Source organism: Mastigoproctus giganteus, chromosome 6 (genome assembly GCF_048544385.1).
Source record: "Mastigoproctus giganteus isolate SK-2022 chromosome 6, ASM4854438v1, whole genome shotgun sequence".
NCBI classification, from domain to species: domain Eukaryota; kingdom Metazoa; phylum Arthropoda; class Arachnida; order Uropygi; family Thelyphonidae; genus Mastigoproctus; species Mastigoproctus giganteus.
In genome coordinates, this window is record NC_143580.1 from 227,116,450 (window position 1) to 227,141,921 (window position 25,472).

Genomic DNA, 25,472 nt, shown 5'->3' on the forward strand with positions numbered 1-25,472 from the left:
AAGAAATGCTGCTGAGAGAGAGACACCCTATTTTCACAACATAATTTAATCCTTGTCAGCACACTAAGTATTTCCTAAGATTAAATTTTATTCAAAGGAAAAATAGTGTGTTAAAGAAAAATTAACAGTAATTTTAATGCTTATTAATAATTAAGTATAAACTATAAAAGCAAATGCTGTCCAAACATGTTATACAACTAAATATATACTTACTTTAAAGGAAAGTCATTTTCTGTATTACTGTTTTCCGCCTCCTCTTTCCCTGGAACAAGGTAGCCCCAACCATGTGTACTATTGTAATGTAATGGATAGTTATACCATGTAAGGCGCATAAGTTTGGGAACCGATCGCATCTAAAGAAAAAAAGCTTTGTATTAGTTTTATGAAAGCAACATTAAATTACAAAGCTATTAAAATATATATAGAATCAATAAAATGTACTTTATACTAAATTAAGAACTCTACAAAAAAATAATTATATGAACAACAGCAAAATCTATTTTCAAACATGCTACATTCACTAGTACTTTATAATAAGGATAAATAAACAAAACTATAATATGTGATGTGTGAAAGGAATAACATGGGATATACTTGTACTAAATTATTTTTGAAATGAAAGAAATTTAAACCATGTTTGCAATAAACTTAAGTAACTGAACACTGAATTCTAATTAAAGAATTTCAATTTAAAATCTTAAAAAACCAACATTAGTACATCGTACTGCTTAAATTAACTTGCAAGCTACTCTGATTTTTCTCAGGGCAACCATCATCAGGTCCTATTGATAGAAGAGAAAGAGAAGAAAACCAAAAACTAACTGAAGTTCCAATATTATAAATAAACAACAACAAATATAATTAAATTAATTAATCAACTCTATCACATCCCAAGTTGGAAGAGACATCAAGAGAGGCAGGGAAGTGGGAGGCAAGGTAATTTTTAACTCAATGGTATCAATGTTGACAGTTTTCTGGTGTGGGGATGGTTTACTGATTTTATTCAAATGGGCATTTATTGGTCATGTTTTCAAATTAAACTTTTATCATCTCTAATGTGTTTAAAATTACTTAAAACAGATTTTATAGATAAAAAGAGACACAGATATGTTAGGAATTTTCTTGAAGGAGCCTGAATAAGGAGAATTTATGCATTAATTTAAGCAATTTTAAAACTTTTAAATATTGCGTTAGTTTTTAAAGGTTTTAATTTTAAATTCTCCAACATTTAGCATTCAATAAACTAATTCATTTTGTCATAGACTTGTAAAGTGTTTTCATTTCATAAATAATTTAGTCTATTTCACAGCACTGAAAATAAACATAAAAATATCTAAAATAACTAAAAAATTTTTCAAATTAATTTTTTTACATATAATTTGATTTGATTTCTACTTTATTTGTTATGATACGGATGTTAATACCTGTGTACTAATAAGAGTTGGCCCAGGTTCCCATTCTAGAGATTCCGTGCTGACAGGTTTTGCACACATTTCACGGTACCAACTGTAAATACATAAAATATGCCTTATTTTAAACAGCATATATTTTTTTTTTCATCTATTACATAAGAACCAAACAATATCTAAAACCTGAAAAGAAAAAGTAGCCTGCTTTAAAATTCAATATCATATTACACAAATTGGAAATAAAAGCAGAGAGTCAGTCTAAAAATAAAGAGACTATTTAAAAGTTTTATCTTTTCATGCTTATCAGTTTTAGAGGAATCCCTCATCAACTACAGGGGATACATCCCTGAAAAGCAGAGTGTATGGGAAGATTAAGGTCTTATAGAAAATGTGGAGGGGGGGATTAAACATGCTGATATGACAAAACACAGACTTCATTTTCAATTCATGCAAAATAAAAACAATGAAATCTAACAAGTACTTTTATCTTCATTTCATAACTTTATTTACTGTTTTCACAAATTCACCTTCGGCTCTTACTGAATATACTGATTACAGGCCTTATTGATCATTGTGGCCTATAATCAATCAAATCAAATTAATTATAATTATATATTAATTACATATAATTCATTGTATATTATTACTGCATATTATTAATTATATAATTGTAATCAATGAAATCAAATAATTTTATTATAAATTATAAGTATAATCAATAATAAGATTATAATCAATATGATGTGTCCTATATGGGACATATCATATTGATGATTATGGGACACAATAAAGGATAAAATAAATAGTGGTTTATAACAAATGCAATTACCTTCAAAAAATTATGAAAACAAGTCCAAAAAAATATATACTTCTGGTAAAAATAAATTTTAGTCTTTAAAAACGATAATCTGAAGAGAAGTTGTGGTAGCACATCATTCACGCACAGCAATGTATTGCATATATGGTACTGACAATACATCATTAAGAGGGCAGAGTGAAACAAATTCTGCTCCTATGAACTACTTCCTAGACTCTCCCCATGATCTGTGGGAGGTGGGAACCATAATTCTTGTTTTATTTAGATTAAGGAGATGGATTGAACCATATATATTAGAGAGAGAGGAGTAAAAAAACATGGATTGAAAAATTTTGGTATACAAATACAAAATCACAATTAGCATTGGCATTAGTTGAGGCATATGATGCAAGAAAGCAAGTTTACACAGCATCAGCCAAAAAAAAAACTCCTTCCCATTTCACCCATCCGGCCACTCCAAATATTTGTCTAGTTCAGCCTTAAATTTATTTAAGCTATCGACTTCCACAACAATAGATGGAAGTCTGTTCCAGCAATCACTACCCACTGGTTAAAGGCAAACTTCTGCACATCTGTTCTACAACTGTCTTTCCTCAATTTGAATCTATGTCCCCTCAAGGTTCTTAATCGAGCAATTGGAAGTATCCTGTCAGCATTGAGCCTGCTCAAACCATTCAAGGCCTTATACACCTCAATCAAATCATCTCGAAGGTGCCTAGTCTCCAGATGCTGCAACTTGCAGAACTTAAGCCTTTCTTTGTAAGTGCACCCCCTTGTTTCTCTCACCAGTCTTGTTGCCCTTCTCTGTACTCATTCTAGCAACCCTACATCCTTCCTAAAATGAGGCCTCCAGACCTGTATACAGTACTCAAGATGTGGCCTGCCCATTGCCTTTTACAAAGGGATAATCACCTCCTTGTCTCTGCTAGCAAAATTCCCATATATCATTGACAAAACTCCATGATCTGGTCTGGCAGCCCATCTGCACTACTCAGAGAACTTCATATCTGACTGCACAATTACCCCCAGGTCTTTTTCATTCTTCACCTCTCTGAGTGTAGTACCACACATTATCTCAAATCACTGGTGGCAAGAGATTATTATACCCATTATTATTAGATTTTTTAATTTTACTGTTTAATTTACATCCTATTGATTTCTACTTTATTTAGGGTTGTATTTTTTTTTAAATACTGTAATTATTATTATTTTAGGAATTAGGAGTTTTAAAATCCACTCCTTACGACTGTTGAAACAGAATAGATTTATAAATTTTGAAACAGTAAATAGAGAACTGGAATTGAAAAAAAATAACAACACATATACAGTGAAAGTCTCTTAATATGAGTATGGCCTATAATTAGAAAACTGCTACAAGCATTATTAACCAATCAGTTTGATAATATTAAATATAGGGAATTTCTACCTTATAACTAAATACATACTAAATAAGTGATATTAAGTGACTCATTCAATACCATGAACTAGTACTAAATGTTACACAAAATGTGTGACATTTTACTAGTTCACTAGTAATCATTTTATAGTATTAGTATCAGTAGTGGCAATGCCTTTCATCCTTCTTTTTTTGGTTACACAATCCAAAAATATTTAAAAACAGTAACCTATTATTTGTGTACAAAATAAAAACAAATATAATAATAAAAATTTATAATTCTTAATTATAAGAAAGTAGGGAATGAAAAAGATCTGAGGATAATTGTGCAGTCAAACAAAGTTCTTTGAGCAGCATACACAGGCTGCTACAACAGCTCACTGGTTTTGTCAATGATATACAGGAATTTTGCCAACAGGTATAAGGAGGCAATAATCTTGTTATATAAGGCAATGGTTAGGCAACTTCTTGAACACAGCATACAAGTCTGGAAGCCTCATTTTAGGAAGGATGTGGATCATTGGAACAAGTGCAAAGAAGAACAAGATTAATGAGATGATGAAATGGTGCTCTTATGAAGAAAAGTTTCAGTTCTGCAAATTGCAGCTTGAGACTAGGCAACTGCAAGGAGATCTGAATGAGGTGTTTACAACTTTGAATGGACTGAGTAAGCTAAATGCTGATAACATCTGTCCTCCTCTTGCTCAGACAACCCACTTGAGGGGGCATAAATTTAAACTGAAGAACAGTGGTTGCAAGACGGATGTGCAGAAATTTGCTTTCAGCCAGATGATAACTGATTGTTGGGGCAAACTTCCATCTGGTGTCATTGAAGTGGGTAGTTTGAATAAATTTAAGGAGGACTTAGAAAATTATTAGAGTAGATGGACAGGTGATGTGGGAATATTTTTTTTTTGTTTTATTTATTTATTTATTTTTTGGCTGATGCTGTATAAGCTTGCTTCCTTTCATCATTTAACAATAATAATACTAATATGGTTTATAAAATGGTTACAATTAACACAAAAATATTTTTTGGTTATAAAAAAATAAACACATGCAAATAGCATTTCAGATGGTTTCCTCATCCTCTGTCTTTCGATGACCATTTTCAACTCCAAAACCCACAATACCATGGAAAATCTTAATAATTAATAACCCATTAGATAAAACAGAATTTTCTTATTCCAGTCTACAACTACCGTAATTTATATCCAATCTCCCCTAATTTAAACTATGTCCTTTAGTTTGCGCAGCCTGCAAAAAAGAAAATATAGAAGATGGCAAGAGAAAACATAGAAGATGAATGAATAAGAAAATTACTAGTTTCCTTATTCATGCTCCATAATGTTTCATTGTTTTCTATAACTGACATCAGGTAAACAGTGATAGAATGATGAAACATTCAGAAGGCTGAATATAAGAAGACAATGAGTAAATGAGTAAAGAGAGCTACAGGGAATTTTACATATATAAATAAAATAAAGAAAAAAGAGCAAATTAGATTGTACCCTTATATAATTGATGAGGGACAGTCATTGAACACCCAGCTAATGAATTGAACAGCTACTTTTCAAAATTTACAGATGAATGTCCTTGAGAAGAAACTGTGTGAGTAAACATGAGCACTGTGAGATCAGGAAGATGTAAATTACAGAGGACTGTTTAGTATGAAAACTTTTGAGCCTGAAGGCTATCAAGGACCCTATATAGATGGTATATACCCAATTATCTTGAGGAAGGGGACAGGAAGTGCAGCAAACCATTAAGGTTAATCATTAAATTCAAGAATGATTCCTTGGACTGAAAAGGAAGGCACCAACATATTGCTGATCTGTAATTACCACTGCTTGTTTTGTTTTAATGCGAAATCCACAAACACGAACAATATTAGACTTTATAGTAGTTGGTACTGTGCACAGGCTGAAGACTGAGAAGACAGAAGATACTTATTAACATCAGACTTGGAATTCTGTAAGTTGTAACTTTTACAAAATACATGTGAACGAAGGCTGTTCCAGAGAACAAAAGTAGAAAGGATAAATGGAGCAGAGAAAAAGTATATTCTGTGAGTTGGGAGTTCAATGGTGACTTGAATGAGGCAGTTACTCTTTTCTTAACAGTACCTTCCTAAATCTGCTAATATAAATAATCACCTAGTCTATATAAAATTTTTCAAAAACTAATTTTAAAATTTTAAAATTAGTTTTTGAAAAATTTTTAAAAAAATTTCAAAAACTAATAAATTTTAAAAAATTTATTAATTTTAATTTTAAAAATTTAAAAAATATATAAAACTACTCACTCTACTAAAGGAGCAGACTGAAATCTCCCATAAAAAGGCACTCACTCTTGTTTGTTCACTTCATGTGCATATAGAGGTTCTCATCATATTCAGTCTTTTGGATTATAGCATATCCCCCACTCTGATTTCCCTTTGTTTCCAATTACCTCACAGACTTACTACTGGGATGTGTTAGTTTCAAATCTAAGAATGTTCATGTAGTGTACAGCTTTTTTTTTTTTTTCCAAGTAATATGATATCCTTCCCCCCAACACACCCATACCCTTCCTAAATGCATTCTATATGACACAGCAAACTTGTCATCCCTTATTTTTCTGAGTGATATAAAATTTTTGTTAGAACCTATTATGTCAGCTTTAGTTTCTTAAGCAAGAGTTCACATTCAATCATTTTATTAGCAACATTCCTGACACACCATCCATTCTTTGCTAGTTTCTTGGACACAATCTAGAATCAAAAGTAAACTTAACTCCACACCAGAAAAGAAGACTTTCAAACCACAAGAGATTTGGTATACTAATTTCATTATGAGTGTGCTAAAATTTACACTGCCTAATCAGGTAACTTCATTAATCCTCCAGCTAACGGCAAAAATAAGAAACAGTTCAGCAAGAAGCAACCATAATGCCAACTTTGGGTTGGCATAATAACATCTTACACCATTATCACATTGAATGAGCATACTGAAGAGTGATTTCTTATCCAAGTCTATGATGATAAGGTTCTGAGCAAAAATCCAAAGCAAGCATTAATCATTTATGGGAAAATTTTGCAAATTCATACTAACAATACACAAGCTCATCACTTATGTTTCCAAATAAAATTATCTCATAATTTGTTAATAATAGTTCAGTACGGCCACAGATGAAGAACCTAAATGAAAGATACTTTCTAGAGGAAGATAACTCACTCTAGCTACAACAGGCAGTTCTACTCTAGTCACTAATAATGATATGACTCTGAAAATATGGTCATCTCTAAGAAAGATAAATAATACTTCTAAGAATGATAGTTCTTGCCTAGTTAGGCTCACATTTGAGTTTACATATTGTTTTTACGGTTGTGCCAATGAAGAACCTTGCAAATAGCTTAGAACCATCCGGATTTTCATACTGTTAGGACAAAAATAAAAAAGTTTCATTATTTACATAGGTAACCTATGCAAAATACACCTTGACCTGAGAAAAAGTCCGGGAATTTCAAGTTTGAAATATTTGCATTTCATCTTGAACTACAAATAGAGTAAAGTATCTTTTCAACAATTAGAGAACAGCATTTAAACATCACTATTTGATATTTTTTCATAATGTAAATAATTCGGAAGTTACCTTACTTAGGTACTTACAGTGGGTAACCTGGAAGAAATGGTCGCATTTTTGACACTTTATTCACAGTATTCATGATATTTATAATATTACTCCCTGATGAATCTGTAAGACATTCACCCAGCTTCTGTATAGTAAAAAAGAAAAAAAAATAATATATATATATATATATATATTTAATTTATTATGAAATATTGGAATAGATGTAATGGGTATGTCAGATCAGATTAATGCCATCAATTGTAGATTTAACATTACATCAGTCTGTAATCTAATTGGTATTATATAGGTATTCAAAGTGTATTAAAACATAAAATAAAATAAAAATATAATGATTATGCAGCTAATTATTGATAATCGGATACATTGAATGGCATTTTTTCGAGGGCTAATGCAATTCAATATATCCCACCAATAATTAGCAAGGCTATCTGTTTCTGATTGTTATCTGCCTGTTTAACTAGGTACAACTAATTAAACATGAAGGCAATCTATGCTAAACTTTAAATTTAACAGCAAACAGGCAAGATAACAATATTTTATTTTATTACAGGATACAAAAGTATATGGAAGAAATTAGAAAATACAAAAATAGAAAAAATACAAAATACAAAAAGATGAAGAAGTATTTAACACAAGGTGCTGAGCCGAATATAAGAAAAGTAATAAAAAGAAAAGAATGATAAATATAAAGTAAAAGAATATTTAGAACCTACAAAAAAAAAAAAAAATGTAAAATTATAAAAAATTAAAGGCTGAATTGAGCCAATCAAACATAGTTAAGCTTAAAGGGAAAGAAGAAATATATGATTAATTAATAGAAAAAATTGTGAGCATCAAACTGAGGGTGGGAGGACGGTAAATAAGGAGGGAAAAAAAAAGGTTGATGCAAACTAAACAAAATTGGTACATAGATCAGACATTTCATCAGGGGATTACACCTGATCATGTACCAAACCACTGCATTTCTATACAAACTTATGTTAATGGAGGAAAGATTAAAAATAATAGAGAAAAAAAAAAAAAAAAAAGGGAGAAAACGATAGAACCTCCAAAAACATAAGTAAGGTAGCCCAATACAGTGTATATAATTAAGGAAATTAAATTAAACAAATTAAAGTTTATTATTTATTATTTTTAATAAATAATAAACTTAATAAACATCTAAATAGGCATTTATTATTCTTTTTTAATTCATAAATGAATTAAAAAAGAATAAACGCCTTGATTTCATGAACATAACTTGAGAATATATAATGTAATGTAAAGGCAGAGGGAAATGAAAAAGTATTAAAAATAAAAGAGGTGAAAATTCTGAATCACCCAAAGGACGGGAAGAAAAAAAAAAAAGAGCTGATGTGTGTAACAATGTGAATTTGGAGATCATAAATGTATTAAGTGTGACAGGCAGTGGTATAGAAATGGGAAATAAAGCAGGGCAAGGGAAGGATAAAGGTAATAAAGAAAGTAAAAATAGCAAAGAATAAGAAAAGTAAGAATGTCCGACTCACCCTCGTATTACACTAATAGTTCAACGGACGGAAGAAAGAGAAAGAGTTTAAAGGATACTAGGCAAGCTAGGTGCGTAAATACCCAACCTCTTAGAGAAGGCCTTGGCTGAGAGAGTGTGCGCACACACACACACACACACACACACACACACACACACACACACACACACACACACACACACACACACACACACACACACACACAAATATATAATAAATAGGTAAAATGTAAAAAAAAGTGCTTTTTTTGATTTATAACAATAAATAAAGTCACAGCAAATGTTGTTGGAATATCAATGGATGTGCTTCAGTGAAAATAGTTGTGTAACAGAGAAAATATTAATTATTTTTCTTAAGAAAACATTATTATAACAACACAATTTTTAACAGTTTACATTACATTTTGCTTTTAATAATGAATATACTATGAAAATATTCAATATTTCTTGTACATGATAAAAAACACAGCTAAGGTTTGTTTTTGCTGCCATTTGTAATTGGAGCAAAAACAAAACTCAGAGATCTTTGACCTTTGCTGCTTGTCACCTTTCTCTGCTTATAACAAAGAAAAAAACAAAAGGCAGTCAAAGTCAATCACTAGACCTCTTCCATATTTTTAACACAGAGTGAGAATCCAAGTGAATGAACTTTGAATAACCTGTTGTTTTATAATCTACTTTAGTCATCCTCTGTTTGTGCACATCAGCAAGTCATTGTTTACATAAGATTACAAAAACAGATTAAAAGTACATTTAATGAAGCATGTGTTTTTACAACTGTATCTATATTGAGGATATAATCTAACTTTGTTCTCAGTTGTCCAAAAGTGACATCAAACTGATGACCAGCTCATAGATGCTCTGATGACCTGCCACATAGCTGTAATTTTCAAACACAGTTTGTACTAAATTATGAAGTTTACTGAATAAAAAATAGCATTGAAAGACAGAAATTTGAAAAAAAAAAATTTATCAAATTTATCAAAAAAATAATGTGCAGTTTTTCTCAATCGTGTTATGAAGTTTTTAATTTAACAGAATAAAGAGATGCTATGTCTGGTAAAAGAAATTCATTGAATCCTAGTGCAATATTCAGATGATGGAATCTGATGAAAGCCACCCTAATGTGTGTAGGGCTATGAATATGCCTTCATCGACTATTACTATAACTATGAAGAATGCTAATAAAATAAAACAATCAATGCAAAGTGGTAGGTAAAATATTTGGTGCCCGGAACCTAACCCTGTGATTTCCGATTGACAAAGGGTTCCATATGCACCTGTCCTGTACAGTCAGTCCTCGTATAACACGTGTTTACACTAAACGAATTTGATCATACACGATTTATAAATAGGGAAACGTTATCTTATATAACATGAACCAAATTCGCTTATGCACGATTCGCCTTTGTGTTTACAAGAAATGGCAGTCGAACGCAGAATCACCCCAACTGAACGCAACACGATAGGAATGAAGAGAATATTTTGAAAATGTATTTGTTTTTTATATTAGTGAAGGGGAAACACATTTCACCATAATAACGTAAAAACCAACACAATTCCAGCTATCGGTATAATTGCAAATGCAATTAGATCGAGTTTACTACCAGTTTATAACAGATTCCACTAGCAGAAACGCAACTGGAAATTGTTTTTATTGTTTTATGGTAGTAACCCCTAGAAATGTGCTTTAGTAAAATGTGAGGTGTTAATCTCTGCCTTTACGGTGTTGTTTATTCAGTTGCTACACGCGCACAGCTTTGTTTATGTGTATCAAGCGTGCCTCCTCGTTTTGTAATTGTGCTTTATTCCCTAAAAATGAGTAAAATACTTAAAAGGTGTGAAAATGAAGCGTCCTGGTGAAGACACTGCAGATTCAGAGAGAAAAAGAAAAGCAATATCGATAAACAGAGGCAGACTGGGTCAAAAATTCTTACCCGGGAAAATTTGTAGTGGCCTCACACTATGGTTTATGGCCAAAATCACACCGGCCTCCGGCCCACCGGGTTTCCCTGCTAAGGCTTATGGCCAGTCCGCCTCTGTCAATAGAGAAAAAATATGAAATTGTGAAACGCTTTGAGCGAAATGAAAGACCATGTGATATTGCACGTGCTAGAGACATAAATGAGGCAACGTCGAGAATTACAAAGAATGCAGAGAAAATAAAAACAATTTTCATAGCAGGAACAACTCAAAGTGTAATTAAAATCCATTAGATTAAGACACAAAGAATTGGAAGAGATGGAACGGCTGTCATCTGTTTGGATAGAAAATCAAACAAAAAACAAGTTTGCTTACGATAGAAGCAAAAGCATTAGCAATATTTTATTACATAATAGTCATAATAAAATACGTAAATATTTTATTACGATTATTTATTGTGTTTGGTAATGTTTTGGTTACAAATGTGTGTTCGATCTTGGGTGGTCAGCACCTAACCCTATTTTTCCCATAGGGCCTGTTGTTTATATTGCACGATTTTGCATCGCACGAGGGTTTCTAGGAACACAACTATCGTGCTATACGAGGACTGACTGTGTATATATATATATATATATATATATATATATACATATATTTTAGTTTGATTGCTAAGATTACTTAAATTTTTGGTATCTATTTTCTATAGGGTATTAAGGTGTATACTGAACAGTCCAAAGGGATAGCAAACTCATGTAAATAACAACCAAATCATGTAAATAACAAAAAAAATAACGCTTGTAAATAACATACAACCAAATCACGTTATTTTCAAATTAATTTTCACCACGGAGTTAAAACGGAACCCCCCCCAGTACTTAGCCTCCACCCCGGCTGACGTAGGAATCAGTCCACTCATCGGATGACTTGCAAAAATATCACCCTACAACAATATCAAGCAACAATAGATGCGACTGCGCACTCAAAACCAAACCAGTGATAAAACAAACAATGAATAGGGCTAACCCCTCATTTACCGAAAGACCACCACCGGACAGATAAGTATAGCTCCACTCGATTATTCCGATAATTACCCGTTGGGCTTTGTTTCTCCTCTACCAGTTTGCCGAATCCGAAGTTAAGAATAAAAAATTTTCAAAAATTAAAATTAAACTGAAAGACAAACTGACATAAAACTATCCTTATTCAATGAATTAAATAATCTAAAAGAGCAAAATAATCTCACTAATAAGGCAAAACTGATAAGGAGTTAACAGAAACGGGTAATTATGAGACATTCCTTTAAAACTGGCTATCGATCCGCTCAAAGCCCCAGATGAAGTAGCGGATAGATGACCAGGTAAGGGAATGTTAGTTAGTATTGATTAATATTAATTAAAGTTAAATAAATATAATTATAACTAACTTCATTAGATAGTATATAATTTGAACACCACCACAGACCCCTAGGAATAGGTTAGACTAAAAACGCTAACTAAATCTCCTGTATACATCTTAATACCCTATAGAAAATAGATACCAAAAATTTAAGTAATCTAAGCAATCAAACTAAAATATATCAAGCACGTATAATAGTCCAATTGCCACATGGCAATGACATTAACGTAGCAAGTGACAAATTAAAAACAATCTATTAGACGCTAACTAAAATAATAAAAACACAAAATATATATATATATATATATATTGGAAAATCAAGTTTAGATAAAGGACAAGATTTTAGTATTAGCCACATAGTGGCTAATACTAAAATGGTGAAATCAGGGTGAAATGCAGAACAGAGGATTTCATTCCTACAACATAATTACACTGACATGTGGGAAAGTTAATAGCAATATGCTGCCACTTGGAAATTAAAATATTAAATGGAGCTGATATTCAAATCTCACTTGTCAGTCAAGTGCACAATGAATTTCAGCGAAGTCCAGTTATAATGCAACTAGGTAAAATATTTACCTAGTTGCATATTTACCTAGATGCTGGAAGGCCTGCTAATATTCTTCAATATTAAGAATGATGGTTGCATGATAGATGTGTAGAAATTTGCCTTCAGCCAAAGGATAGTTCATTGTAAGAACAAACTTCCAGCTTCCAGTTGTGGAAGTTGATAATTTGAATAAATTCATGGGAAAAATTAAACAAATTATTAGAGGGGATGGAAAGGTGATGTGGGAAGTTTTTTTTTTGGCTGATGTTGTATAAGCTTGCTTTTTTGTCTCATTTCCCACAACTAATATAATCTCGTTATACAACCACACACTTGTTTCACTGTGCCTACCACTGATCAAAACACTTCTGGAATTTCTTTTTGATATTAAACAATTGACTAAAAATGTTTTCCTTTCATATCCCATTTAAATTTTGGGGATAACCAAAAATCATATGGTGATATCAGGGAAATAAGGCGAGTGCAGCATGATAGGAATGTTTATGTCAGTCCAAAATTTCCAGATGGTAATTTTTGACTGATATGGTGCACTGTCATGGTGAAGGAGCCAACCATTTTGTTGTCAATCATTCAAAACTCTTGGTAGTGAGCTGCATTAACAGTAACATTTCACAGAATGATCATTTATCACCTGTCACCTGTTATTTTTTTATTTATTTATTTTTTTTGTTGTTGGCACATTGGCTTCTGTGGCCATAATGCACCTCCCAAGGTTTTTGCACTACTCTGATCCAAGCCCGAGGTTGGATTCGAACCCGTGACCTTTGTTTCGCCATGCAGGCACTTTACCCACCTGACTAGCCCAGTCGGCATCACCTGTTATAATTTTTGTTAAAAATTATAACAGGTGACAAGTGATATTTAACAGGTGATTTGGGATAACCAAAAATCATATGGTGATAAATCAGGGAAATAAGGTGAATGCAGCATGATAGGAATGTTTATGTCAGTCCAAAATTTCCAGATGTCAATTTTTGACTGACATGGTGCACTGTTGTGGTGAAGGAGCCAACCATTTTGCTGTCAATCATTTCAAAACTCTTGGTAGTAAGCTGCATTAACAGTAACATTTCACAGAATGATCACTTATCACCTGTTATAATTTTTGTTAAAAATGCAGGATTCAACATAGCATGAATTTCCCAAAACAGCTAAATATAGTTCATATATTAAAATCTGTTTCTGAACAATTCTTTATGATCTTCAGATAAATAAAATGGTATGATGAATAAAAACAAATCACCCTGTAGAACATTTCTACATTTGCATATCTTTACATTGAATATAAATTTCTGGGTTAAAAATAAAAAGGGAAAAAAGTTTGTTCAGAAAATTTTTGTTTCACTATTTATTCTGAAATGAACCTGAATAAGCTCAAAACCAATAATAGCAAGACAAGCATTCAATTTTAAATACCTCTAAACTTTCATCAGTGACACCATCCATGTTGATAATTTGATCTATTCCATTTGACTTCTGTGTTTTTTCTTTCGTTTGTATTTGTGATGAATTCTTTCTAATTTTTACCTCTTGAACTGACCAGTCGAGATCCCATAACCAAGGATCATTTTTATATCTAATAATAATAAATTTTATTAAAATGAAAAAATGTAAAATAAAAAGAATATAGTTATAAATGTGATTAATATGCAATATAAGAGCTCTTGCCTTAAGATTATAATATGGAACTAAAATCATGGAAAATCAACGTTTTGCTAAACCTTGTAAAACAGATTTACTAATATTAAGGAACAACTAACAAGATATTCATAAAATTTCTTTATACAGTATATTAAAGGCAGGAGAAATACAATAAAAGTTAAATTTAAACAAAATTATGCAGTATAAGCTAGAGTTATTGCGATAAAAGCAAGATTATTTTTTAAACATGGTGACATTCCCAGGATGTACATTTTGTGGCATATACCCTTGAAAACAAATCAACCAATTCAGGGTTTCTAGAATAAAATTTTAAAATAAATATATGAACAAAGATAAGATGAAATGACAGGAGGGGTGGAATGAAAATCATGTTGGTCTAAAAGCCTAAACGGACTAAAAAATGAACTATACTGTTCTCTAAACTAGTCTAATCCATTAATCTAAGAATTCCCATGAGTTCAGTCAATCCCCAAGGAAAGGAATCTAGTTAACTTGTACAATCCAAATAAAACAAACCAACCTGCCTGAAAACTACTAGAAGCTTTTATGAGATGGTATTACTTGTAGAGACTTAATGAACTGCAAAATTTTTGTAGAGACCTAATGAACTGCAAAATTAATGCTAAGAAGCATTGCAGGATCATCTAGACAAGACTTCAGTTATAGCTCGGACACAGCATGGGTTTCTTAAGGGGCAGTCTTGTCTGACCAATTTATTATTATAGTAGTTGATTGGTGGAACAGACAGCTATCTTTTATTGTGGAAGTTGATAGCCTAAATAAATTTAAGGCTGAGCTGGACAGGAATTTGGAACGAACAGAGGGGTAAAATTGGAGCTTTTTTTTTTTTTTTTTGGCTGATGCTGCATAAGCTTGCTTTCTTGCATCGTATGCCCCTACTAATGCTAATTTATCCTGCTTTAGATAGTTATTGGTTTTACAGTTCCTCATCATCTCTTAGAATATGTTATGCCATTCATTATGTCTATACAAGTGCGCAATCACAGGTATAAAATATTTTCATGAAAGAGCAGTGGATTTCATGAACATCCAAATTGATGTTTAAAAAATTAAAAAAAAAAAATGTTAGATTTCTATTGATCTGATTTGAATGAGGTTTGGAATGGCCTTGGCCAATCTTTTTAAAAGGCTCAAAATATAAAATTTCATGAAAATCTGTCCACTGGGAGTCAAGTTGTTACATGAGAATGGACAGATATGGTGAAGAAAATAGGCACACATTATGCATATATGCTAATACATGTAACCAGTGTAGATCTGATGAGGTTATTTCACTTGTGTTTTTCTCAGCTTTAATATGATAATTTTTTTTTAAAGGTACAGTCTCATATAAACATTCAAAGTTTACTCCATGTACTATCTTACCTATTGTCATGATAAAGACTGCAGGCATCATTAGCTAAGTGCATGAGTGACAACTTCAGTTCTTTTTGCAGGTCTTCATAAGTTGCCTGTGCTTCTTGCAAATAATATTCCCAATTCTGATTTACAGGTAGATAAGTTGTTCCCATTTCTAGCATCCCAGCAAATGTAACAGGATGAGGAAATCTGGAAGGAAAAAAATGAAGAAGCTTTTATGAGACAGAAATACCTTGCTTAAAATAACATACTGGTGCATCAAAAATTAACGAAACTTTTAGAAAATAAACTTCCTCATTAATTGTTTATTAAAACAATGTTAATTTTTATTTCAAAATAACAGAAATAAATGTTCACATAAAATTGTTTACTGGCGTACTAATAGGTCAAAATTTTTTTTGTAAATATTTTTTCTATTGTCATTTTATCATACACAGTATCTACATAAATACTGCTACAAGAGTTTTGTAATAACTATCATAAAAAAAAACAGAAAATATTTATAGTTTTTTTTTTTTTTTTTTGTCATTTGCACAATTAAAAGCTTTTCTGCTGGGAATATATTTCTATTGACAGCTTGCCATAAAAGAATTGTAAACCATTGCTTTTTCTTTAAATATCCCAATACTTTTGGTAAAATAGTGCACTACAGAATACAGCTTGTTTCAAAAATGTAAAAAAAATAAATTGAAAATAAATTATTTACCTCTCATAAAATTGGGGTACCAATTTTTGAAGAACTTTGTATGTTGCCAAAGTATCATGAGCACAATATGATGTCAAATCCTAAAAATGAAAATAAAAAGTTATGAACCTAAACAACTCAGAAAGTTAGAATTTATAATAAAAAAAATTTATAATTCTAATATCCTCAATGACCAAATTATCCATTTTCAAAGTCTACAGTATAAATTTTTTTTGAAATATATTGTTTTAAACCTAAAACAATTTAGTAAAGAAGTAATATCTTACTTCTTTACTAAATTGCTGTACTGGACAAAAGCAGAGTGCAGCAGCAAAAGAGGCAAGAAAACTTTTAGCAATAATTATAAGAGTATCCTTGGATCCAGGAACAGTTGCTAGAGATGTGCAAACATATTATTATTATAATTAGCTATATGGTGCAAGGAAGCTTGAGGCTTATGCTGCAAGAGAGCAGGCAGATAGACTGAGAAATGGCAGCTGAAGTTAACATTGATAAATGCAAGGCACTGCATATGGGTAGCAGTAATCACAGAATAACATACCAACTGTGTGTTACTATGCTCAGGTTAGTAGAAATAAAAAAGACCTGGGGGTAAATGTGTAGTCAAGACATGAAGCTTTCTGAGCAGAGCAGATGAGTTGATAAGAGAGTGATAACCATTCTGTCTTCTCCCACTGCCCAATCCCTTTTTCCACAGCAGTAACTTGCCTTTAATGTCACATTGCTCGTTTGTATGGCAGTCTTTTATGTGCAACAGTATAAAAAGCCTTCCTGAAATCCAAGTATATGATATCAAAATTATTTTGTATATCTACTTCCTTTGTCACTGCATAACAGTATCCAATCAGATTGATCAGACAAGACTGCCCCATAACAAATCCATGCTGTAACTACAGTATAATTGCATTCACGTCCAGATGAATTATTTCTTTAACCAGTGACTCCATTATTTTCCCAGGAACAGATGCTAAGCTCACGAGTCTGTAATTACTCATGTCACCATTTGATCACGCATTGTGAATTGGGGGATACATTCATGCATCTCCAGTCCATAGGGACATCCCCTCAATCCAAGGATGATCTCACAATTATGGCTATGGACTTACTTACCTCCTTTGCTCCCTCCCTTAATATAACTGGATAAATCCCATCACCCCAGGCATGTTTTTTATGTTTAACTTCAACAATTTCTCTTCCACTTTCCTTTTGGTTACCACAAAACCATTTTGTTCCCTGTTAGAGTTTGATAAACTTCTGGCGATCCCTTCCCTAAAGAATTTCTCATGTGTCAATATAGATGCGAAATACCTATTCAGTTTATCAGCAACCTGAGCAGAAACATCAACAGTTAACCCATTAACATCAGGTGGCCCAATGTGATTCAACACCTTCCTTCTACTGTTATTATAGGCACAGAAGTCTTTGCTGCCGTTCTTTGCCAGATTCTTCTTGTAATCTGCCTTCACTTGCCTAACCTCCTTTGCAACTTGATTACAGACTAGTTTAAATATACCATAGGCTTCTGTATCACCTAATAATTTACAATGCATCCATGCATTTTTCTTCTCTGACATAAGTCTCATCGGTTCATCTGACTTCCATTTAGGCCTAAGCCTTGAACAGTATTTCTTAGTTGGTATGAAAATCCAGTAGCTTTTATGATTTACTTCTCTGAATACTTCCTATTTATAATTTTCTGTTGGTAACATTATAAGTCGATATCACTGCACACAATTTAAAAACTGTCTGAGACTCACCCTTACAAAAGCAAAAGCCTTTCCCTTTACCCTTGAGTTATGTCTTTTAATTAAATACCACATTAGTACACTGTGATCACTGCCACCCAGTGGGTCTATTACCTGTAGATTCTTAATACATGAAGAATCACTGTTGATAAACAGATCAAGAGTACTGCTTCCTCTTGTTGCCTTTTGCCTTTTTAACATGCTGCTGTAGAAAACAGTCATCCAATAAATCTACAAAAGTCTTGCTAATGTCTGAGTGACAAAAACCACAAATTCCACTCAACATCTGGAAATTTAAAATCCCATTATAAGACATTCTGATTTACTGGCCCACTCTATTTCTCTGTATTATTGTTTGGTATACTAAACACATCATTAAGCCTACTCCCAGGCATATTCCTACTCCCATTTTTGTTCCCCCCCCCCCCCGTGCTTTTGTCACATCAAATTGACTCAACATTGCACTGGTCACCCACAAAGACCAGTACACTGCCTTAGATTCAATATGCTTCTTAACTAAGATTTAACACAAATTTTGTAAAATAACATAAAATTTATGATTTTAAAACCTAAAATTTTACCCCATGGGCCTTGCATGTTCTTTCCAGGATCAAATTAATTGACAAGGTTCTCAACATGTACTCCCTTCTATCACGTTTGGGTAGAACTGCAGGCACTCAAATTCAGTCCTAACTTGTATCACTGTGCTAGCTGTGAAGGCTAGCAAAGTTTTTTTAACCTAGAAAACATAATGTCAACACTGCAAAGATTCATTCATTTTCTGACAAAATGATAAGGACTATTGTTAAAGTTTTTTTTAAAGAATTTTCTAAAACTGCAGCTAATGTTGTCCAAGATTGCAACTCCCATTTATGATGCTGTGTCTATGGAAAAATCTATTTTAATAGCCTTTATAGGCTATTAAAAGGCTATTTGCCCAGGAATGCATTTACAACATGAATTTGATAATTTATTTTTACAGTATTTTTAGTTCATAAGGAATATAGGTTGGATTGGTGTTCCGGGATTGGATTTAACAAATAAAATATTTAGAGATAATTATGTGTCAAATTTTTTAAAGCAATGACCTTGGCTATTTGCACTTTTTTTTTCTCCACTGCTCATCTACATTTGTAAAAAAAAACTTCAAGATCCCTTTAGTTTATGTAAAATTACAAAAAATTATTTGGTAATGCAAAGTTGGGTGAATAAGAAGAATATTGTAAGAATTCTGGCCTAGGGTTGAGAAGTCTAGTATATCTGAAGAATAAAATATTCACAGAAAATAAATCAAAGCTGCATATTCACAATTTTTTTTTTTTTTTTTTACAAGAGAAAATAATTAGGAAAATTTATCAAAATATTATAGGGAAACTAGACAAGTATATATATAGAACACATAAATGCATTCATCCTGTCGTCTGGAATTTTTTTTTAGCCCACTGGCTACTCAGGCTGCTTGCGCAAGTTATTATTATATCCAAGTTCAAGAAGCCAAAATCTGTGATATAGTTTTATCATTTATTATGCCTGTACGTGTATTCAGAGACAGAATTTTCGTGCTGTTCAAACACTAAATACAGCCATTCCCCAACTTATGTAAGGGTTGCGTTCTGCAGAACTCTTATGTAAGTTGAATTTTATGTAAGTCGGAATTTCCCCAAATGCTTATGCAGTACTTGCAACTATGCATGCTGAATTTGATTGAAGCAAAAAAGAAATGTTCAACCATGTAAACAGAATTATTTATTCAATTTTTTTATCTCATGTGCAGGGAAAATTACAAAAGTGTACAAAATTACAAAAATTTTAAAGTTATAAAATTACAAAAATAGAGAGGAGACAAGCATAATGTCAGCAAGTTTTACCTTTCAAGCATCATTGCCAGAATTAACTCTCCAGCTGATAAGCATGCCACTGCAGAAGTTAAGGGTTGTGGAGATTTAGAAGGGGTTTTTTCCCAACACATCACAAAATTTCTCTGCAACTGCAGAATCGGCACTGGCGACTTCACCGCATACTTTAATGTTTTGAAACCAGCGCGATGCTTGAAGCTATTAAACCACCCATTGCTTGTCACGAATTTGGCTTGGGGTTTGCTGTACTTATCCTTAATATCTTCATAAATACTTCTTGCTTTTGCTTGAATGGCCATTAGACTCAGGGGTACTTGCTTCTGAATCTGATTTTCCATCCATATTATTAATAGATTTTCCATCTTTGATATAGCACCTGAACGCTGTTTTGTAATCGCTGTTGATCTTAAATGCATTGATCCTTTAACATGTTCTTTTTATACACGCACTGTCCCTTAAAATAGTATTCACTGTTGAAGCAGCAAGACCTAATTCCGTGCAATAGATGACAAACTTTGTCCACTTTTCATACTTCTTAATTAATCTTAATCATCTTCATTTCTAAATCAATTTTGTTTCATTTTCTAACACTGCCAGCAGTTGCACTTTCCGTTGGTCCCTTTCCCTTCACCATTGTAATAAGTAAATAGGAATGAAGAGAAGATTCTGAAAATTTATTTACTTATGTTTTTTATATGACTGAAGATTTCAGCGAAGGGGAACTCATTTCACTATAATACCGTAACGTAAAAACCCACACAATTCCAGTTATCGGTATTATTGCAAATGCAATAAGATACCATTTATAATAGATTGCGCTAACAGAAAAACCCAATAAACCGGAAAGTGCAAATTGTTTTTATTGTTTTATGGTAGTGAGCTCCAGAAGTATGTTTTAGAAAAATATCACAAAGGTGTCCAAAATTGATTCTTATAACGAAACATATGATAATGATGAAAGTGTAGTGCAATTTCCATTATAAATATGACCATTTAGAGAGAAAAATAGCTGAGTAACGTAGTGAAATTTTTACCTTCCAAGGACTTGGAATGAATTACAAAAAAAAAAAAAAAAAAACATGTTATTGGGTTCACATGATATTTTTATGATACCTCCATTTATTCCTACAGGATGCAAAACGTTTCCATGATTTTTTAAGTTTGCACCGACCGGCAAAAACTTAAAGTCGAATTTCTGTAAGTAGAGTATTATGTAAGCTGGAAAATGCCTGTAATTTGAAAGGGAAACCTTTCAAATTACAGCCACTTTTCTGTAATTTGAAAGGGATCTGAGATCATAAAACTACAGCTCCAAATGAACAGCCTTTAAGAATTCTCCCACTTCCCAATAAAAATTGAACTCAGGCTCTCCAAACCAGTAAAAAATAGCAAAGCCACTATACTGTCATACAGGACATGGAAGTAGTGCTGTCTGATGGACTAAACCAAAATAAATTATAGATTACATGCTCAGCATATGCTATGCCAAATTTCAGAAGACCTATCTAAAAGCAGCTTTGAGGCTCCCTGATAAATTAGGTAGCTAACTGATAATCAGGTAGCTCACTGACAAATTTGATAGGTATACACTTAAAAAACAAACTTGATGACTCCAGAAGAGAGTGACACTTTGTATAAAATTACAGTTTTACAAAAGACAGATTTCTCTAGAAATATTCCAGGAAAAACAGAGAAGTTGACAGATACAAGATTATTTAATTTTGAATATGTTTACTTACTTTCAGACCTCTGTACTTTAATAAAATATAAATAAAACATAGAAATATTAATGGCTAGATTCAATGACAAGATCTTTAAATTCATAATGAGGGCACAATACATAACAGGAATGCTTTTAAAGACAAAAACTCTAATAATTATTTTATCAGTGTAATGTTCTTTCAAAGTTACCTGAAAACTATTTCTGATATCTGCTAAACTTCCAGAAACAAACATTTCTCTTGTTTCCTTCTTTAACTGGCCTTCACAGTATAAGGAATAAACATCAGCTAAGTTATTTAATGAACTAACATACATCCATTTCTAAAAGAGAAAAATATTATTAAAATTTTCATAAAATATGTATTATATGCTAGTTAATATTATAAATCAGGATATCATATGCACAATGATAAAAGTTGAACTAGTAGCATAACCAGTAGTTTCATGAGTGTTTTTATTACTTTCATTATACATAATCAAATTCAGACATTTTTTTCCCATAACTATTTCCTTGGTTCTTTTGACAACAGATTATTATATTAATGGCTCCCAAGCATAACTCAGATCTGTATAAGTACATTATGTCTCCAGAGGTATGTTAATGGGCTGATTTGTATGTTGTGCATGCTGAAAAACTTAGAACAACTCACAGGGAGAACCCTACTCCCTCCACCACAGATCAGCCAACTATGGCCTTGATTGAAGAGGACGTTAGAAATTCCTTTAGTCATCAACAGGAATCAAACACAGACTTCTCCAAATGAGTGTCAAGTGGCAAAACACTATACTTTCATGGAGTCCTTGTTTTGACAGAAAAATTGAACAAAGTGATATAAATGATATACTGTATATATAAAAAGCATGGTCCTGCGAAGGGAATTTACTGATTAAATAAACCAGCCACTGAACTTATATTTGACCTTTATAACCACCCTCCACAGATCTACAATCCATATAGATCACAAATATCACAGACAGGTCAATCACAGAATATGGCATACCTCTGTGTAAAGTAAAATGATTACTTTGCATGTATGTTTAGAAGTAAATTAAATCATGCAATCGCAAATTTCTTTCAACATGGTCCACTTTTCAAAAATATTTATCAACAAAATTAAATTATTTGTTATTAGGCTAAAATCTCTTCCTCGGGAGAAGTCCTTTCTTACCACATTAAAGATATGAGTAAATATTACTGATGAAATACAGAATATGAAAAGTATCGTACAAGTAGGGCATAGCTTCATTCTGTAAGTAGCAATAATAAAACTAGGTTTGCTACTTAACGCATTGACCGCATGCACGGAAGCACTCTGCCAAGAGTTGTTTTGATATTTCACTACTCTAAATAAAAACCATTGCTCAATGAAAAAGTATATTGCTGTTTATTTAAAGTCTATAATACTATTCAGATTGCCAGTTTTTAACCTGCATGGGGTCATTGGTGAGTAGGTAAGCACTGTTAAGATCTAAACATCTCAGAGTCAAGATATACTCACCATATATATACAGGGTGATTCACTACCAGTGCGACAAACTTGCAGGAGGTGTAGGGGGCACAAAGACGAATCGGAATCACATAGCATTGCAGGGTCCGAAATGCCTTCGTCATGCGGTAGAGGACGTTGAACGGGAGGTCGCGTGAACAGCGATCAAGCTGGAAGTCAGCATTTGCGAACCATTTCTGTTGAAGAAACCAAGTAACAAAAGTCCTCGGGAGTGGATAATCCGCAGGCTCCAATGATTGGACGCGTTGCAAATGGTATGAACTCATTTGGTTTGTTGACGGTATCCTCCATACAGTGGATTGGGAAATACCCAATCGTTGGCCTATCGCTCGAGTCGATTGCTTTCTGCAAGACGTAGGACATTCTCCTCATTGTCTGGCATCCTCGTCATTCGCTCTCGATTCATGGTACCTCTCGTGAAACAACCAGTCTCAACCGTTACAGTCCGCAGCTCCATATGCAAGGTGCATGTCAGCCAGTTCAACGTTTGAATACTCGTCCATCCTACTGCCTCGGGAACCGGTTCGCAAATGCTGACTTCCAGCGGGATCGCTGTTCACGCGACCTCCCGTTCAACGTCCTCTACCTACCGCATGACGAAGGCATTTCAGACCCTACAATGCTATGTGATTCCGATTCGTCTTTGTGCCCCCTACACCTCCTGCAAGTTTGTCGCACTGGTAGTGAATCACCCTGTATATATATATACACTACTACTACTACATGTGAGATGCATCTAAGCCTCTTTCCGCTTGAACCACTTTTAGTTCCTCTTCCCCTAGCTTTTATAAATGACTACTTTGATTTCAGTACCCCAAATGCATAACATTGTATTTAGTATTAGTATATCAGTAGCAGCAAATGATGCAAGGGAGCAATCACATACAACAGGAAAAAAAAAAAAAACAACCACATCTGTCCGGCCCCTGTAATAATTCTCTAATTCTTCCTTAAATTTATTCAATCTATTCTGTAACCATTCTTTTTTCAATTTATGTTCTCATATGTATATTGTCCAAGGATGGGTAAGGATGCCATCAGCATTTAGTTTACTCAATCCATTTAAAGCCTTAAACATTTCAATCAGGCCTCCTTACAGGAGCCTAATGCACTCATTTGTGTCCTTGACTAATCTTGCTTCTCTTCTCTGCATGTGTTCCAATAGATCCATAAACTTCTTAAAATGAGATTGCAGATCTGTATGCAGTATTTAGAAGCATTAAACTCTAGTTGCCATTTTTTTTATGGACTATACATGCAACTTTTAATTACTCTTCCCACCTTCAAATCATCAGCAAACTTTGACTGCTTCTCTTGGATATGCTTGTCAATATCATTTATGAAAATTAGCAATACTTAATTATGGAGGCACTTCACTCCCATTTGCCTTTTGCAGATTGGGGTGGTCCTGTCCATGAATGGTAGGACCTTTGATAGCAAGGAAAAGGATGTCAATATCCCTCTATAAGATGATAATTAGACTGCATTTGAATTACTGTATTCAAGTCTGCAGATCATACCTAAAACAAAAAGACATAGAAAAGGAAGAAACCAGATTACTGACAATGCAAATTTTTTTTTTTTTTTTTTTATGAAAACCCCAAACAGGAAAGGCATCAAAACCTATAGTACTCAGTATCATGCATGGGTTGAAGGAGAAATATGGGGGGAGGGAGATGCCGGAAACTTTGCTCTAGAGACTAAACATGGGTTTCACCACTTCAAGCCTCCAATAAGCAAAGTGGTGGTATTTCACTGGTTGATTGATGCCCATATGAAGAATGGCAATAATTTGCAGGTATGGACTGCAAAGTTTGACAACTAGACATCTAAGAAGTTGTTGTTGTTTGGTTTTTAGGAGCATTAGCAACTAAGGCCAGATTGCTCCGGGAATATGCGGTGGTCATTCACTGACCTTTCCACATCCTCCGTATTTGGTGGTGACACATCTAAGAAGAGATCTTACTGGGGTGTATAACGTACTGAAGTGTTTGAGTAAAATGAATGAGCAAGATCTATTCTCCCTCATAGGTAAGATAAGAACCACAAAGCACAAATATAAAATATCAGGGAATAACAGAAGATTGCACCTCAAGAAGTTCACCTAATGGCAATGGGTCTTTGAATACTGGAATAAGTTAACTCCCAACATGCCAGAAGCAGTTTTTGGATAATGCAGAAAAAGTCTGCTTACTTGCATCATTTTGACTTAACAATTGTTATGGAAAGTCTACACCAGAAA

The 25,472-nt window shown here is 33.0% G+C and overlaps 1 protein-coding gene across 1 annotated transcript in view; it reads right to left on the bottom strand.

The window, feature by feature from the left end:
- The window catches only part of PolG1 (DNA polymerase gamma, catalytic subunit tam), a 117,551-nt gene that overhangs the window by 76,601 nt on the left and 15,478 nt on the right, over positions 1–25,472 (bottom strand). The window contains exons 5-11 of the mRNA XM_090376447.1: positions 21,912–22,043; positions 16,400–16,479; positions 15,700–15,882; positions 14,068–14,227; positions 7,273–7,379; positions 1,425–1,506; positions 214–353 (exon numbers count right to left, since the gene is read on the bottom strand). Coding sequence (XP_090232573.1) covers positions 214–353; positions 1,425–1,506; positions 7,273–7,379; positions 14,068–14,227; positions 15,700–15,882; positions 16,400–16,479; positions 21,912–22,043 — 884 coding nt within the window. The remainder of the gene's footprint in view (positions 1–213; positions 354–1,424; positions 1,507–7,272; positions 7,380–14,067; positions 14,228–15,699; positions 15,883–16,399; positions 16,480–21,911; positions 22,044–25,472) is intronic.